General features: G+C 43.3%; 1 protein-coding gene and 1 pseudogene across 2 annotated transcripts in view; one reads left to right on the top strand and one right to left on the bottom strand.

Annotated features, from left to right (window-relative positions):
- ST3GAL5 (ST3 beta-galactoside alpha-2,3-sialyltransferase 5) overlaps window positions 1-17159 on the top strand; it is a 51191-nt gene that overhangs the window by 25445 nt on the left and 8587 nt on the right. The window contains exons 3-4 of one of the 2 annotated variants that reach the window (XM_045827697.1): window positions 1652-1763; window positions 14789-15132. In XM_045827697.1, the coding sequence (XP_045683653.1) occupies window positions 1652-1763; window positions 14789-15132 (456 nt within the window). The remainder of the gene's footprint in view (window positions 1-1651; window positions 1764-14788; window positions 15133-17159) is intronic. The other variant, XM_045827699.1, reaches the window with a different exon arrangement.
- Window positions 6055-6730, bottom strand: LOC123811511 (annotated as a pseudogene).

Here is a 17159-nt window from a genome sequence, read left to right on the forward strand (position 1 = left end):
TTGGAATGTTTCAGGTTGTCCCAGAGGTTTGTAAGACTCTCTTCACCTTTTTGAATTCTTGTTTCTTCATTTTGTTCTGGTTGTGTGTTTATTTTTTCTTTTTGTTCCAATCATTACTTTAACTCCTGGTTTTCTTCCTGTCAAGGTTGGTTCCCTGAATATTTTGCTTTATTTCACTTTGGGTTTTCTTCATTTGTTTTTTCATTTTTTGACCAAGCTCAATCAGTTGTGTGAGCATTTTGATTACCAGGCCTTTAAATTCTCCATTGGATAGGTTGGTGATCTCCTCATTGCTTAGTTCTATTTCTGAGGTTTTGCTCTGTTCTTTCATTTGGGCCCTAGTTCTTTTTCTCTGCACCTGATAAGTTGTAAGGGGTTGTGGCCTTAGGTGTTCACCAGGGCAAGGCAACCCTCCTTGCTGCACTGTGGCACTGCCTGTGGGAGAGGGGCCAGAGAGGGCACAGTGCAGCTCCCCTGCTCGTCTCTAGCGCATGGTTTCTAACCAACTGTGAGACTGGGAGTTTCTCCCACCATAGTGAGGCCATAGTCCACAGTCAGCTCTGAGTTTCATTTTCACCTTCAGCCAGCCCTGCTCACATGGCCTGCCACCTCCCCACGGTTTTTCTGAGTCAGCTGGTGCAGTCTGCTGCCTTACTGGTCTGGTTGTTCTAGCTGATTTTTTCTTTAATTCCATGGTTGTCAAGAGTCCCATGCAGTTTGATTCTCTGGCCCTTTTGGTTGTTTATTGATTTTAGATTGGTTGTTATCCTTTTTTTGGTTATGCAAGGAAGTAGAGGGTTTCTACCTATGCCTCCATCTTGGCCAGAACCTAATTATCTCTTAACCATTTCTAAGGGAACAATTTGGTGATGTTAAGCACTTTCACATTGTTGCACAAGCATCACACCACTCATCTCCAGAACTCTTTTTATCTTGCAAAACAGAAGGTCGGCATCCATTCAATGCTAACTCCCCATTCCTCTCCCCCTGCCCCTGGCAACCACCAGTCCACTTCTGTGTCTGCCCTTCTGACTACTCTGCGTACTTCATGTAAGTGGAATCATATGGTATTTCAAGGGTTGACAGTATCTTAAAGCAGGAAAAATTTGAAGCTGAGATTGTGTAATTCAAAAGCTATTACTTGGTTTTTTAAAGTCCAGTAGGCTGCATTTTGATTCAGATTTTATTAGGGTGCCTTTGTGGGAAAAGGTTTTAAAAAATTTTTTTGTAACAAAGGTGATCATAAATGACTAATGTATCTTCTCAGGAAATAAGAAGTTGTGCCTTCAGTTGGCCACTGAGGTCAGCTTTAAACATGGTACTTTTGCCCTGGCTGGCGTAGCTCAGTGGATTGAACACGGGCTTCGAACCAAAGTGTCGCAGGTTCGATTCCCAGTCAGGGCACATGCCTGGGTTGCAGGCCACGGCCCCCAGCAACCACACATTGATGTCTCTCTCTCTCTCTCTCTCTCTCTCTCTCATTCTCCCTCCTTTCCCTCTCTAAAATAAATAAATAAATAAATTTTAAAAAGATGGTACTTTTATGCTGCATGACAGGCAAACCCAATTTGGGTTAGGTTTTCACTTATTTCACAGTTGCTCCTGATTATCATGTGACTGGATCATTCTACCTAATTGATTTTTTTTCTAGGTGTATATTGCTTGTGTTTGGAGTGTGGATCCTTTATATCCTCAAGTTAAATTATACTACTGAAGAATGTGATATGAAAAAAATGCATTATGTGGACCCTGACCGCGTAAAGGTTAGATATTCCATTGGTGTGGTTTAAATTAAAATGTTTCTGAGCATACATTTAAACAGTAATATCATCTCTGAAGTATTATAAATAAATGTTCATGAAAGTTATAAACAGAGGGGAAAACACTTAGTCTTAGCGCTCTAAACCCAGAATCAGAGACAGTCCACCCTAAAAAAACCCAACCAACTCAGCCACCTAACTCCCAGTGTTCTTCCCCTTTACTGGCGTCATGGGGTGGGGTGGGGTGGGGTGGGGTGGGGTGGGGTGGGGTAGGGTGGGGGTGAGTTCCATTCAGCACGCTCTCAGGCAGCTGCCCTGTAGTCCATATGCTGTGATGCTCTCTCTGCATGTGTTCTCAAAACAGAATGGGAAGAATTTCTTTTAGCATCACCTGTCATTCCTGTGTTTCATTTTGCTTTTTAATGATTTCACATTGTATTTCATCATTTTTCCTTAAGTTTATATTTATTTTTCTAAATCAATTAACCTATTAAATGCTAATTGTGCTGATTATTTGAGTGGTTAAATTACCCAATAATGTTCAGCCTTGGATGAAAGAAGAGATGATTTTAAGTAAGGTAGTGTGGTAATAGTGATAACCAAACACATATAGGTGCTTTACACGTATTATCTCACTTAGTAATTGTCATGCCTGGGAGATTTCTCCGTATTCTCCCCAGTTTACAGATGATGGCCTAGGAGGTTAAGCTGCTTGCCTGAGTTCACATCTACTTTAGTTGACTAATCTAGTTAATCTACTTTAGTGTGTACTGTGTAACTGTTCTAAAAGTGCTCTAGTAATACAAATTCATTTAACCCTCTGACCAGTCCTGGGGATGTAGGTACTGTTATTAACCCCAGCTTACAGGTAAGGAAGTGGAGGGGCAGGATATTATCACCTGTCCAAGGTTACCATACCTGGTGAGGAGTCAGGGCTTGGTCCCAGCAGCTTGATTTCAGAGTCTGAGCTCCAGGTGACTCTGTTCTCTGCCTGGCTAGGGAGTGCCCACAGAGAAGAAGCCAGAAGATGTGGATAGTGTGATAACAGAAGAGAGCTTAAGTTTCTGACCTAGATTCAAGTGTAAATGTCACTTAATAACAATGAGACCTTGGGCAATTTCCTTAACTGTTTTGAGACCCAGTGTTCTTAGCTGTGAAATATAGATAACAGCATCTATGTAGTTGGATGGTCATCCAAGTTGAGTTAGATAGTATCCACAAAGCCCCTTTTCTGATCCTGATTTTTATTCACGTGTTTCTGATGTAATCCGTCTGTCCTAAGTGCCTCAAAGTTTTGGTGGCATAGACAGGTATAAACAAGTAAATGAAAAGAGTGTACCTAATAAATGCACAGGTTGGCCTGTGCAGACCCTTGTGTCTCAGGGCACTTGCTGATCATGAAGCCTTACTGTCCCAGCTGCATGTGCCCTCAGCTGGCTGACTCAGTTCCTCAGCGGTAGCACATCTGCTTTGCTGGAGCAGGGTGTGTCCAGCAGCCTGTGCTCGGGCGGTCCCTCTCCTCCCGAAGTGGCCGGCCTTGCAGACATCCCCAAGTCCCTTTCAATTCCAAGGCCCCTTCTCAGCACTCTTGGATAAAGTTTTTAGACACCCTTTCTCTTTTTTGTCTCCTGTGAACTCTTCCCTTTATTCCTTTGCTGCACTCCACATTCTCTATGAGTCCTCTTGCGTACCACCAGCCACCTGATCAGTTGCAGATAATCGTTGCTGAGTGGGAATTGTCTGAGAAATGTGAGCTCTCTTCTGAGGGGTCGAGCACACCATTTCACAAGTACCAGAATGGGGAAGAAGTGGTTTAGTAACACCGTGGGTAAAGGTTACTTTGTTATTTTAGTGCCTGACCAGTGCTATCTGCATCAGTGTGTGCTGTGGCTGCCTATTAATAGACCAGGGATGGTTTTCTGGTCCCTGCAGTGTTCAGATCAGTACTCTGAACATTATGACTGTCACTCTCTAAGGTCCCCCCAAGGAATCACAGTGACTTCTGAGAATGACCAGAGAAGAGACTCAAGATCATGTGCCTGAGGAACCTTTTAGGGAATGAGGACATTTGTGTAGCCTGAGGGAGAGAAGACCTGGTACAGGGCACATAGCAGCTACTGTCAACAAGCCAAGGACTCCCCCATGCACAGGTTGCCCTGCCTAGGTGGCCTTAATGTCAGAGATGCAGACCAGGGGGTGGGAACCGAGCTGAAGGAAGGGTTTGATATTCCAGAGCTTTCAAAGATGGGATAAACAGTTCACCTTTTTGACAAATCTCTGGAGGTCTTGAAGCAAAGCCAGGATAACTGTTTTGGGGGCCCTATAGGTAGAATTCAGGCATCAGACAGTGGGTGACTCAGGGGCCTTTTAGATCCTTTCTAGCCCTGAGATTCTATGGTTCTCACAATTCACCAGTACCTGACTAGAAGGTTTAGGCTGGTTTCACAACTTGGGGCTTTCCCTGTTCTGAAGGTGGGTATGTGGGCACCACTAGTTCCCAACTCAGTGACTTTCAAACCGATTTCAGTGGTACTTTGGAGCTTCTCTGAAACTTACCAGACTCCCTCTGGAGTCTGAGTATTATGATTTATGTAAGCATGTTGTTGCGCCCTCTAATGTTAGGGCCAGTGCTTATAAAAATACGTAGTTTCTGGACCCTGGCCAGGTAGCTCAGTTGGTTAGAGCATTGTCCCACCAAGGTTGTAGGTTCAGTCCCTGGTCAGTGCACATACAAGCATCAACCTGGAAAAAGTCCATCCATTGTTAATATAATGAGAACAGTTTGTATGACATCGATGTAACCTGGCAGCCAAGGAAATTGGACTGGAATGTGCATGCGTGAACAATGACGACTTCGCTGTAGTAGTCAGTGGGGACAGTAGACACCAGTGAGTGAGCATGTGTACTGTGTGGCTGTCACATTCAAAATAACTGAGGGAGAATAGCAACGAATCTGCATCAAATTTTGTATTAAGCTTGAACATTGCTACATGGAAACTATTCAGATGATTCAGAAGGCTTTCAGGGATGATGCAATGAGTGCAGTGCAAATAAAAATTTGGCACAAAACCTTCAAAGATGGTTGAGAATATGTTGAAAATGATCCATGTTCTGGAAGACCTGCAACAAGCAGAACACCTGAGAATGTTGAACGTGTTCGGGCTACAATCCACAAAGATTGATGTCTGACAGTGTGAGAACTAGAAGCTAATCTTGGGATTCCAAAAACTACTGTTTCTGACATTTTGACGAAGGGTCTTGGCGTGAAACATGTTATGGCAAAATTTGTTCCATGGCTTCTGCAACCAGAGCCGAAGGAACATTGTGTTGCAGTTGCTAATGACTTGATTCAGACCATTACAAATGAACCAGGTTTCCTCAAATAGGTCATCACCAGAGATGAATGGTGGGTCAATGGCTATGATCTGGAAACGAAGGCCCAGTCGTCCCAATGGAAGTTGCCGGGTTCTCCACGCCTAAAGAAGGCACAGCAAAGTCACAGCAAGATCGAGACCATGTTAACTTTGTTTTTTGATTGGGAAGGTGCTGTCTATCACAAGTATACCCCTCTCCAGGCCAAACAATGAATAAGGAGTACAACCTTAATGTTTTTGATTGGTTGAAAGATGCAATACAACAAAAATGGCTGCAGCTATAGGCAACTGGTGATTGGCAGCTTCATCACAACAGTGCACCCACTCACGCATCACATTTGGTGCAGAGATTTTTGGTGAAACATCAAATCATTCCTGTGACTCAGTCCCCCTACAGCCCAGATTTGGTGCCATATGACTTCTGACTTTTCCCAAAACTAAAATCACCTCTGAAAGGGAAGAGACTTCTGACCATCAGTGAGATTCAGGAAAATACAACAGGGCATCTGATGGTGATTCCAGCAAAGGATTTTACAGTGTTTTGACCAGTGGAGGAGATGCTGGGAGAACTGTGTGAGGTCCTAAGGTGCCTACTTTGAAGGGGACTGAAGCATCATTGTCCTATGTGCATTGCTTCTTGAATCTTATATCTTCTGCAGTAAATATCTCTATTTTTCATAGTACATGGCTGGATACTTTTTGGACAGACCTTGTAAATAAGTGGAACAGTAAATCAAGGTTTCTCTCTCTCTCAAATTAGTAAATAATAAAAAATTTAAATATGTAATGTCTGGGATTTCAGGAAAAGGATCATGATCTCAGGTTGCCCTTGGCTCTTACCCATTGCCCCAAATTCATGTCTCCTTGCCCACCTTTTTTTTTTTTTTTTTTTGAGGAATCAACAGTCAATTTTATTGGACTCAGACCAGGAATCCATGGTTCTCGAGGACCTCTGTGTATCTGTCAGTTTTCTTTTTCACATTCTTCTCAGCCTGTTTCTGCAGCCTCATGAGCTGCTTTTCCTTTTGGTAATGGATCTTAACCTTCTCCTTCCTCTTCTCCTCCATTGTGTCTGTGACTGCCAGCCTCATGAGCCAGGCACACTACACAGGAGGGATCTGTGTAGGCATCAGATGCACGACCTTGAGGGCAGCAGGAACTGCCATTCGCTCTTTCTAGTCACAGGGTGGCAAGATCCCATCAAACACATTGAGGCTACCCAGGGCAGCCTGGCCCTACTTGGTCTTGGGGGGCAACATGCCTCTCATGGTCCACCAACAGATGTGTCTGGGGACTCAGAAATGGTAGGTCAGGTACTTCAACTTGTTCCTGTAGAAATTGCTAGAAATGTTGATGCCCTCAGAGCACACGACCACTACCTTCCAGCCCAGCAGTACCTGCTTTGCCATGATGGCCACCAGGCGCCCAGGAGATGGTGTCAGCCACTGGGCACCCAGACCTGCCCCTCCGCCATCTTTGGCAGCTGCCTGGGAAAGCTCTTTACCTGCCTTCCTGCAGCCAGTCATGACCCACTCATTGAATATGGTTGAATCTAATGTGTTGCTTCTCAGATTCAAATTTTTTATTCTCTTCATTACCTTTAGGAGAATATCCACACTTCTTAGTCTGGCCTGTAGGGCTCCTCATGACTTGATTTCTACCAGTCTCTTCAGCCTCCCTCTGCCATCTCCACTACCCCAGCACTGCCTGTATCAGGTGCACTGAACCCCCTCACAGGATGTCATTTGAGCTTCTTTCTTCTTCCTCATTATGGTTGTGATTTTCATTCCTCTGATAAGTAATAATGTTGAACATCTTTTCATATGTTCACTGTCCATTTGTATATCTTCTAAGAAGAACTCTCTATTCAAATTCTTTGTCCAATTTTTAATTGGGTTATTTATCTTTTTATTATTGAGTTGTAAGAGTTCTCTACATATTTAGGGTACCAGTCCCATATCAGATATATGATTTGCAAGTATTTTCTCCCATTCTGTGAATTGTCTTTTCTCCCTCTTCATTTTTAGCACAACAGTTTCTAATTTTGATGAAGTCCAGTTTGTCTATTTTTCCTTTTGTTTCTTGTGCTTTTGATGTCATACCTAAGAAAACATTGTTTAATGCTGTGTTTTCTTCTAAGAGTTTTATAGTTTTAGATCTTAAAGTTTAGCTCTTTATAGTTTATGTCTTTGACACATTTTTGTGTTAGTTTTTATATATGGAGTGAGGTAGGGGGTCTTACTTCATTCTTTTGCATGTGGCTCTCCAGTTGCTCCAGCACTGTTTGTTGAAAAGACTTTCCCCTGTGAGGGCCGCATTCTTTCTTTCTTCTCTGCCTGGAGCCCTTCCCTTTCTTTGCTTCTTTGTTACTTACCTGTTACATCAAATGTCAGCTCGGGGATTCCCTTTTCTAGAAGCCTTTTCTGCTCATCCTTCTCTCTGGCTTCTGGAAGCCCCTTTGTACCTTAATCCTAACACTTGCCACTGGTATTTTGACTGTCTTCCTCACTGTCCAGCACACAAGCCCTTGGGGGATAGGGATTGTGTGCTAACATTTTACATTAATGAAAATGTATTTATCCTTATTAAACTCCAGAGGAAGAGGGAGATATTACTTGAACTGCAGTTTGATGTCTCATCTTTGATCTCCAAATTATACAGAAAATCTACAGTTAAATAACAGGAAGTTACTTTCAGTAATATAGATTAAATTTAAAATTTCTTTGAGAAGTAGGACAGATACCTTTTGTTTAACTCCCTGTATCTACCAGGAGACAGTAGACAGAAAAAAAGCTCCCCAACCACTTTCCCCCTAAAGTATGGAATACAAGTGCCCCATTTAGGCTTATGGGCTAGTTTTAAAACCTAAATTTACTGCTGGACCAACAACAGACTCTGACGGCCACCAGTGCCCTTCCCTGATTGGCTCTAGTGATGATTCCTGACCAGTCACTGACAAGAGGGATGGGAGTACCTGATGGCCAGGGTCTGCCTCCCAAGCCCACTGCCCAGGTGGAGAAAGGATGGACAAAACTGTGGTTCCCTACAAAGGTGTGGGAAATGGAGACCCAGCAGGCAGCCCATAGTAACCACCACATCAACCCAGTTCTAAAAGATTTCTAAAAGATTATTTTTTAAAATTATAAAAGTTCAGATAGTACAGAAACGAATAAAGTGGAAAGTCCCCTGTAATTTGTGGGGACAGAGGGAAGAATAAGGGGGCACACTTGTGTGTGACAGTCTCGGTTCAGAAGTTAACAAAACAGGAAGTAAAGCCATCCTATAACCATGGTGGATTTAGGGGTGTCTTTTATTCTGCTACCTTGAGACTTATTTTTAGTGTAGCTTTTTAACATTGTTGACCCTGTCAAAATGCCACACTTTCCACAATGGTCCTCACAAGTTGTGATGCTTCATTCGAGGCAGAGGGAGTAGTGTGTGCAGAAACAGGTGCCTCAGAGGGCCTTGCAAATTAGTGGAATGCAAGGGTTGAATATCGCTGAGGATTTGGGGTGGGGAATAGCAGAATATGAGACTGAAAATGAAGTCGGGCTGGAAGTGCAAGCCCCTGGATGCCACACTAAGCAGCTCCTAAATTTGATATGTAGCTGTACATCATTAAAATGAGAACAGAAACCCTCTCTCAAGTCCCCAGAATAGGGGAAATGTTTCAGGAAGCTGATCAGGAGGTCATGAGATTCTCAGTGGCCATGAGATGATGTCCAGTATGAACTCTCCACAAAGGAAAGCCCGCCTGCCTCCAGGCTGGTGGTGGAGTGGGTCCGAAGCTTTTGGATAATGTGAATTATCGTGGATGTGTATTAGCAGAAGAGGATCTCCAAGCCACAAGGGTGGGGTGCCGTTATCTTTGTTGATGACATTCAGCGACTTGCAGTGTTAGTGGGACCTTGCTGACTCTGTTGAACTCAGTGCAGTGTTTGTGTTGCACTGGACTTTGCCTGCAGTACTACAGAGATGTGTGGCCATGTTGGTTCAGGGTTTTGTGTTTTTTTATTTAAAGATGTCCCTTAATGTGCTTCTTGTTAAAAGACTAACAGTGGTCCCTGCAGGAATGCTTGGACACTTTGAAAGGATAGTTCACATGTGAAATTGCACTTACCCTCTTCAGCACCTCCCACCCCCTTCTCCTCTGATAGCCACCATACTGTTGGTTATACGCACACACGATGGAGTACTGCTCAGCCATATAAAACAAGGAAATCCTGCCTTTTGCAACAACGTGGATGAACCTCAAGGGCATTATGCTAAGTGAAATAAATCAAACCAAGAAAGACAAATACCATATGATCTCAATTGTATGTGGGATATAAAATAAAAAGCAACATACTTCGATTTTTTAAATTACACTTCCACGAAATGTCACACTGGTTTTCCCTGGCAAATTGCCAGTTGGTGATGTTTGCAACTGCCGGATGTTGGTTTATTCTCAGTTGTGGGCTGCCAGCGAGCTCAGCCTGGAAGACCTAAAAACTGAAGCCCTCATTCCCATGCCTTGATTTGAGAGATGTGGGGGTTCCTGTGTCTTTGAGAGTCGCCAACTCTGCTTCCCAGTGGGCCTTCCCCTGCGAAATGTCATCCACACCCTTCCACATCCATCCTTGCTGCCTACCTTGGCTTCCAGCCTTGAAGTTATCTGCAGCAGAGGGGAGGAAGGCCTTCCTCTCTTTATCACAGCCCTGCAAGGTGAGATCCCCCAGGTGTTTTCCTTCTGAGCTTCAAAGCCTGGAAGAGGGAGGAGAAAGGCTGCAATTATACATCTTTGAAGGAGTTAAAACAAAATAAGAAAAAGAATTGCTGCAGCTTTAGGCATTTCTGGTGGCATTTGGAACATTTTCCCTCCTGGGGTTGATTTATTGCACCTGCTGTGAATGAGGTCCAGGAGGGGTCACAGTCAGGAGCCTATTCTAAACTTGTGCTCTGCTCACAGTCTAGAAAATTAAGTTTGAAGCCTGAAATGGAACTCTGCCAAAGTGGAAATGGAATGAAGTTTCATTCTTTCTAAATGAAATTAATAAAGAGAACTTTTGGCAGCCCAGCCGCGTTGTGCATAGGTTTCCGGCTCGATCACCTACCTCTCTTCCAGGTCATGAGTCAGTCCCCGAGCTTCTCTAGGTCTCCCTTGGCACCTCTCAGATGTCCATTTCTATCCTGGGAGACTTGTAAAGCTGGATGTTTGGGGCGTCATTGTGTAGTGAAGAATTAGATCTTTGTCCCCTAAAAATTGCTGTTTCTAAGCTTCAGACCCAGAGTCTGGAGACAGATGTGTATAGTGTGCACAGCTCCTCTGCCCTGCCCACACCACACCCCCCCCCCAACCAGGAATTACGGGCCTGCTGGGTATCAGGTTAGGTCAGGAACCGGCCCTCAGTTCTGGGGTTGCTCCAGGTCAGGACCAATTCCTCGCCAGGCTTTCCCACTGATTCTTCCTGAAGCTGCCAATTTGTATTCAAGACTGTTGTTGTCTGGGGTGTTTGCATGCTGCTCTGTGTCTGCAGAGGCTGTGTGTGGCTTTGGGAGTCGGGGAAGTAATCTTTAGCCCAGGTTAGTTAGCTTGGCAGCTCTGCCCTTACTAGTTATGCTACCCAGGAAGTGAGCCCACAGAATGATGATACTGATGACAGTCTTGCGAGGTGTCTTAGGCACCGTGAAGTGAACTGAGACAGTGATTATGCATAGTGTCTACAGCATTGTCTGAGGCTAAAAGAATATCAGTTTTCCTCGTCAGAACCCGGGTCAGAGCCTCAAGATGTAAACAGCGTGATCTTTCCAGGTACGGATAAATTTTCAAAGCTATAATTTGTTTAAAAGGAGGGGGTTCTGCTATAATAAGATAGGTATGTTTCTACAAAAAAAATTATTATAGCAGCTGCACACAGAAGTATGGTGGCAGCCAGGTGTGGAGTGCAGAGCCGCGGGGCCGCCGTGGGTGGGTGGCCGTGGAGGATCTGTGCGAGATGGGGCAGCAGGGCTCCATCAGCCACCCCAGGACAGGGAAGCCTAAGGCGAAGAGAATACTTGACTAGCAGGCTCCCTGAAGAGAGGAAAGCTGGAAACATTGTCCAAGGAAAATGTTACTAAGTTTGCCAAGAAGTAGATGATGCTAATACAGAAAGCTAAAACAAGATGTACAGATATTGGATTGAAAATATTCTTCACCCCACTACCATTTAATCGTGGTTAAAAGTGCTTGCCAGAAAATCCAGTAAAATCTCAGTGTATTGGAATCTATTATTATTTAACATTTGATCCATTTGCCTCTGATTTTTTTATTATCTCATATCTTGAACCTGCAGTTACCTTTGAATTATTAAAATAAAGTCAGAGAGGAGGATTTTTTTTAAGATTTTATTTTCTTATTTAGAGAGAGAGAGGAAGGGAGGGAGAGAAACATCAATGTGTGGCTGTGCCTCTCGTGCACCCCCACAGGAACCTAGCCTGCAACCCAGGCGTGTGCCCTGACTGGGAATCGAACCAGAGACCCTTTGGTTCACAGGTACTCATTGCAATGGGCTCCACCAGCCAGGGCAGGAGGATTTCTTAAAAAATGGTTTGTTAAAATTAGGCACATTTTAGATTAAAGACTTAAACATTAGAATCCAAACCATAAAAATCCTACAAGAAAGTATAGGCAGTCAGTAAACTTTCCACCATTGCTCTTAGTGATTTTGGGGGGGTATGTCAGTTTGGGAAAGGGAAACAAAAGAAAAGCGAACACCTGGGACTACATCAAACCAAAACGTTTTTGCACAGCAAAGGAAACCATCAACAAAATAAAAAGAACCTATCAAGTGAGAAGATATTTGCCAATGATATAGCCAATAAGAGGTTTATATCCAAAAAATAATAAGGAATTCATACAACGTAACACCAAAAGGACAAATAGTCCAATTAAAAAATGGGCAGAGGTCCTGAATAGACATTTCTCCAAAGAGAACACCCATATGCTAATGTCACTAATCATCAGGGAAATGCAAATTAAAACTGCAATGAGATATCACCTCACACCTGTCCAAATAGATATCATCAATAAACGAGTGCTGGCAAGGATGTGGAGGAAAGGGCACTCACTTGTGCACTCACTGTCGGTGGGAATGTAAATTGGTGCAGCTACTATGGAAAACAGAGTGGAGGTTCCTCAAAAAATTAAAAATAGAGCTACCATATGACCTAGCAATCTCACTTCTGGGTATTTATCCAAATAAATTCAAAACACTAATTCAGAAAGATACATGCATCCCTATGTTTATTGCAGTACTATTAAAATAACCAAGATATGGAAGCAACCTGAGTGTCCATGGATAGATGATTGATTGAAGAAGAATATTCCTCAGCCGTAGAAAGAATTAAATCTTGCCATCTGTGACAACATAAGTGGACCTAGAGGGTATTGTGCTAAGTGAAATAAGTCAGACAAAGAAAGACAAACACCATATGATTTTACTTATATGTGGAATCTAAAAAACAAAATAAGTAAACAAACAAAACAGAAACAAACGCATGGATACAGAAAATAAATTGACAGTTGCCAGATGGGAAGAGAGTTGGGGGCTGGTGAAAAATGTGAAGGGATTAAGAAGTGTAAGTTGGCGGTTATAAAAATAGTCACAGAGGTGCTGGCTGGTGTTGCTCAGTGGATTGAGTGCCAGCCTGCAAACCAAGGGTTGCAGGTTAGATTCCCAGTCAGGACACATGCCTGGGTTTCGGGCCAGGTCCCCAGTAGGGAGCATGCAAGGGACGATTGCACATTGAAGTTTTTCTCTCCCTTTCTTTCTCCCTCCCTTACTTTCTCTCTAAAAAATAAATAAATAGCCCTGGCTGGTGTAGCTCAGTGGATTGAGTGTGGGCCTATAAACCAAAGGGTTGCCAGTTTGAATCCCAGTCAGGGCACATGCCTGGGTTGCAGGCCAGGTCCCCAGTAGGGGGCGTGTGAGAGGTAACCACACATTGATATTTCTCTCCTTTCTTCCCCTTCCCTTCTCTCTAAAAATAAATAAACAAAATCTTTTTTTAAAATAAAAATAGATAAAAAGTAAATAAAATCTTTTTAAAAATGGTCACAGGTATGTAAAGTACAGCATAGGGCATATAGTCAATAATATTGTAATAACTATGTATGCTATTAGGTGGGTACTAGACTTATTGGGGTGGTCACTTAATAAGTTATGTAAATGCCTAATCACTATGTTTTATAGCTGAAACTAATATAATATTGTACGCCAAGTGTAATTGAAAAATAAGAAATACAAAAAAGGTACTGTACAAAAATCTGACAATTAAAAATAACAAGACTGAGAAAAATCATAGTTGGGGCAAACAGTTAAAACTATTACAACAGTAATAATCCTCATAGTTGTACTGGCACAGTTCAAAAGACATGCTCAATCCTAAAAATATGCCAGTAAATTTAGAACCACTGACACATACACACTTGCTGATGTTCACGTGCGTGTGAAGGTAGCTTGGTAACAAGAAGTGTAAGGGAGGGCCAAGGCCGCTGGGTGCGGAGATAAGGACAAAAAGCAGTGATGGGGGGAATTTTCTGCCAGTCGGTTGGTCCTGAGTCAGCATTTGCCCAGACTACCCCAAGAGGAAGACTGGGGTAGATGGACATTTGTACCATGTTCTTCTGTGACGTGCTGTGTTCAGCTGGGCTGGTGTACTTGGCATTCAGTAGTTTCTTATTGATGCAAAATGTTGATCTACAGGGGAAACGGTGTAGGAAACCAAGGCAACTTCTGTGTTGACACGACATCATTCCCTGATTATATTTCAAGTGATCTGTGTTTTAGAGTATGTGGAGGTCATTGCCCCCAGCTGATAAATAAGCCTTATTTCTTACCCCACTGGATTGGAACCTGAAATGTGAAAAAATGTTTACTTGTGGTAAGAAACACATAACATAAAATTTACCATCTTAACCATTTTTAAGCTTTAAGTATATTCATTGTGAAACAGATCCCTAGAAGTTTTTTATCTTACAAAACTGAAACTCTACCCATGAAACAACTACTTCCCATTTTCTCCTTCACCCAGTCCCTGGTAACCACCATTCTACTTTCTATTTCTGTACATTTGAATACTGTTGATACCTTACATAAATGGAATCCTACAGTATTTGTATTTTCGTGACTGGCTTGTTTTTGTTTCTTTTGTATTGTATTTTTTTCTATTACCATTTAGTCCTCTCACACCTCCCTCCCCCCCCACCCCCACCCCTGCAGTCACCACGTGTGACTGGCTTATTTCACCTAGTATAAGGTCCTCAAGGTGCATCCATGTTGTAGGATGTGACAGGATTTTATGAAACACGAAATCTTAAACTCCTCAAAATGTATCTCCTATGCTCCATTTTTTTTTTTTTTGAACGAGGTTAGGCTGGGGATGGTACAAGGTGGAGGTCCTTTCTGCTTTACTTCTGTAATGGAAAAAAAAAGTGTTCTGGTTCAGTCTGTCTCCTTGTAATGTGATTCTCCCAGGTTTTTTCTTCAAATTTCTAGCATAGATTAACTCTTAAGAGCAGATGATCTGTGGTAAAAGAGAATGAAACGGGGAGCTACGTCAGACATCTTACAGAGGATGTATTTCTAATGCCTGGGAGTGTGTTCAACTCTGACTGGCGTGATCTCATTCCAGAGAGCTCAGAAATACGCTCAGCAAGTCTTGCAAAAGGAATGCCGACCCAAGTTCGCCAAGAAGTCCATGGCGCGGTTGTTCGGGCACAGGTACAGCGTGGACTTGCCGCCTTTCGTGAAGAAAACCCCCGACGTGAATGAGGCCGAGTACAAGTACGACCCTCCTTTTGGGTTCCGGAAGTTCTCCAGTAAAGTCCAGGACCTCTTGGCAGTGCTGCCTGAGCACGACGTCCCCGAACACTTGAAAGCGAGGAGTTGCAGGCGCTGTGTGGTTGTCGGAAGCGGCGGAATACTCCACGGACTAGAGCTGGGCCGTGCCCTCAACCAGTTCGACGTCGTGATAAGGTACGTTAGTTTCCAACCAGCCTTTCTCCTCTAGAGGTGAGTTCACGGCTGTTGGTCCCAGCGGCACCGGGAACAGTGAGGACAGGGCAGCACTGTGTGTCCCTGCCATCAGGGGAGTTAACTGCGTCACAAAAACATGAAATGATTATTAGATGTTCCAATAATGTTTGGAATTCCAATTCCAAACTGCTGTATTGGCCCCAGTTTGGCAAAACACTTTCAGAAGAGGTGAGATTTGGAAGGATGAATAGATTCAGATCAGCCAGCAAAGGCTGTGACAGGCGGAGCCAGAGGAGGATGGGAGAGACTGAGTCAGCGGGATGCCTGGCCTCTGGGAGCGGGCTGGGTTGGGGGGGAGCCGTAGTCAGTGGGCTGCTGGGGGTACAGAGGGCCGAGAAGTTTTTATGCATCCAACGGGTCACAATACAATCAGCCGAGACTCTTCTAGGTTTAGCTGGCTATAGATTTTTCTGATTATAAAGGTAAAATATATTTATTCTTGAAGATTAAAAATATAGGAAAATATAAGGAAGAAAATGTCACTCAGTGCAAATAACCTAGCACTATTAATTTGCTGTATTTTTTTTTTACTTTTGTTCTATATACATACTAACGAGTGCATTTATATTCTTGTGGAATATTTTGCTTTTTTAATTTAATAGTACAGTTTCTGAGGTCATTAAATGTCTTTGGGAAACTGACTTTACTGAGTGTTTAATATTCCTTTAAATAACTATATCATAAGTTTTTTAGCCATTCTCCAACTATAGGACATTCACAATGTTTCCAGTTCTTTGTTGTTGTGAAAACGCCTCGCACATTCCCATACATATGTCTTTATGTACATCTCTGATCATTTCCTTGGAAGTAATTCCAAGAATTCCTAGAATTGTTGCCTTAAAGATATTTGAATGTTTTTAAGACTCTTAATTTATTTTAGTAAATTGTCCCTATCTTAAGGGTATGAAGAACTGGGAACATGATGAAAGGTAGGTGCTCATTAAATTTGTCAGAGTAGGATGTGGATTTGACTGAAAGCAGGAGAAAACAGGGACAGGAGCCTGGGTTTGGAGGTTGCGATCAAGGCCTGCGCTGTGCAGGCCTGACATGAGACAGAGAATGAAAAAATAGAGGCTAAAGAACAAATATGAGAGACGTACTGGAACAGTAAGTTACAGGACTTTCTGACAGTTTGATAATTAATGTCAGAGGACACTCAGTGTTCTAGTCTGAGGGTCTGAGACAGGAGTGGAACCACCGGCAGAAATGGAGCAGTTGAGGAAAATCTCTGGTTAGTGAGAGAGGGTGACAAGATCCATTTCAGATATTTTAAACTAAAAGTGACGATGTGACAACATAACGCCCATGTCTGCAGTCGCTGAGATCTTGGGCAGTTTTCCTCCCTGGCCCGTGCCTTCGCTTCCTCCTGTGGAAGTGGAGGCAGTGCTAGCGCAGACCTGATGGGGTCACTGTGAAGATGAAGTGAGTGAACAGATTAAAGGCACTTAGAGTAGCGTCAGGCCTATAGTAAATGCTCAATAAATGTTTGCTTCATTTGGGGGGAAATGTGGGAAAATAAGGAGGAGAGGGCAAGGGGTGTAAGGTATTTGAAGGAAAGAACCAGACTTTTGGAAGTTCCAAGAGATAGAAGAAACAGGTGAGAACAAGTTTTAAGGCAAAGCGGGTGCCATAGGCCCCATCCAGAAAGCAGGGACGGTGTGAACCGGGAGTGTCAAGATTCAGGTGAAGGCAGGTGTGTCTGCTACCTTTCACTGGCGGATGTCTTTGTGACAGTGCATGTCATGTGCTTTAGATGTCCTCATTCCTTGGTGAAGCTCTCAGCGTTGGCCAGTGTTGTAGATGAGGACACTGTAGGCCCCAGGCTCCAAGCCAGACCCCAGCATTCCAAATGCAGGGTTTTTAAGCTTCTAGAACCTCAACGCTGGTCTTGTGTGAGCAGCTGAATGGTCTCCTGTGCACAGGCAGCACTGGGGGAGGCAGACAGGACCCCATGCCCATCTATGGTG

This window comes from Phyllostomus hastatus, unplaced genomic scaffold (genome assembly GCF_019186645.2).
Source record: "Phyllostomus hastatus isolate PE091 unplaced genomic scaffold, TTU_PhHast_1.1 phas_scaffold_78, whole genome shotgun sequence".
In the NCBI taxonomy this organism is placed as follows: Eukaryota; Metazoa; Chordata; class Mammalia; order Chiroptera; family Phyllostomidae; genus Phyllostomus; species Phyllostomus hastatus.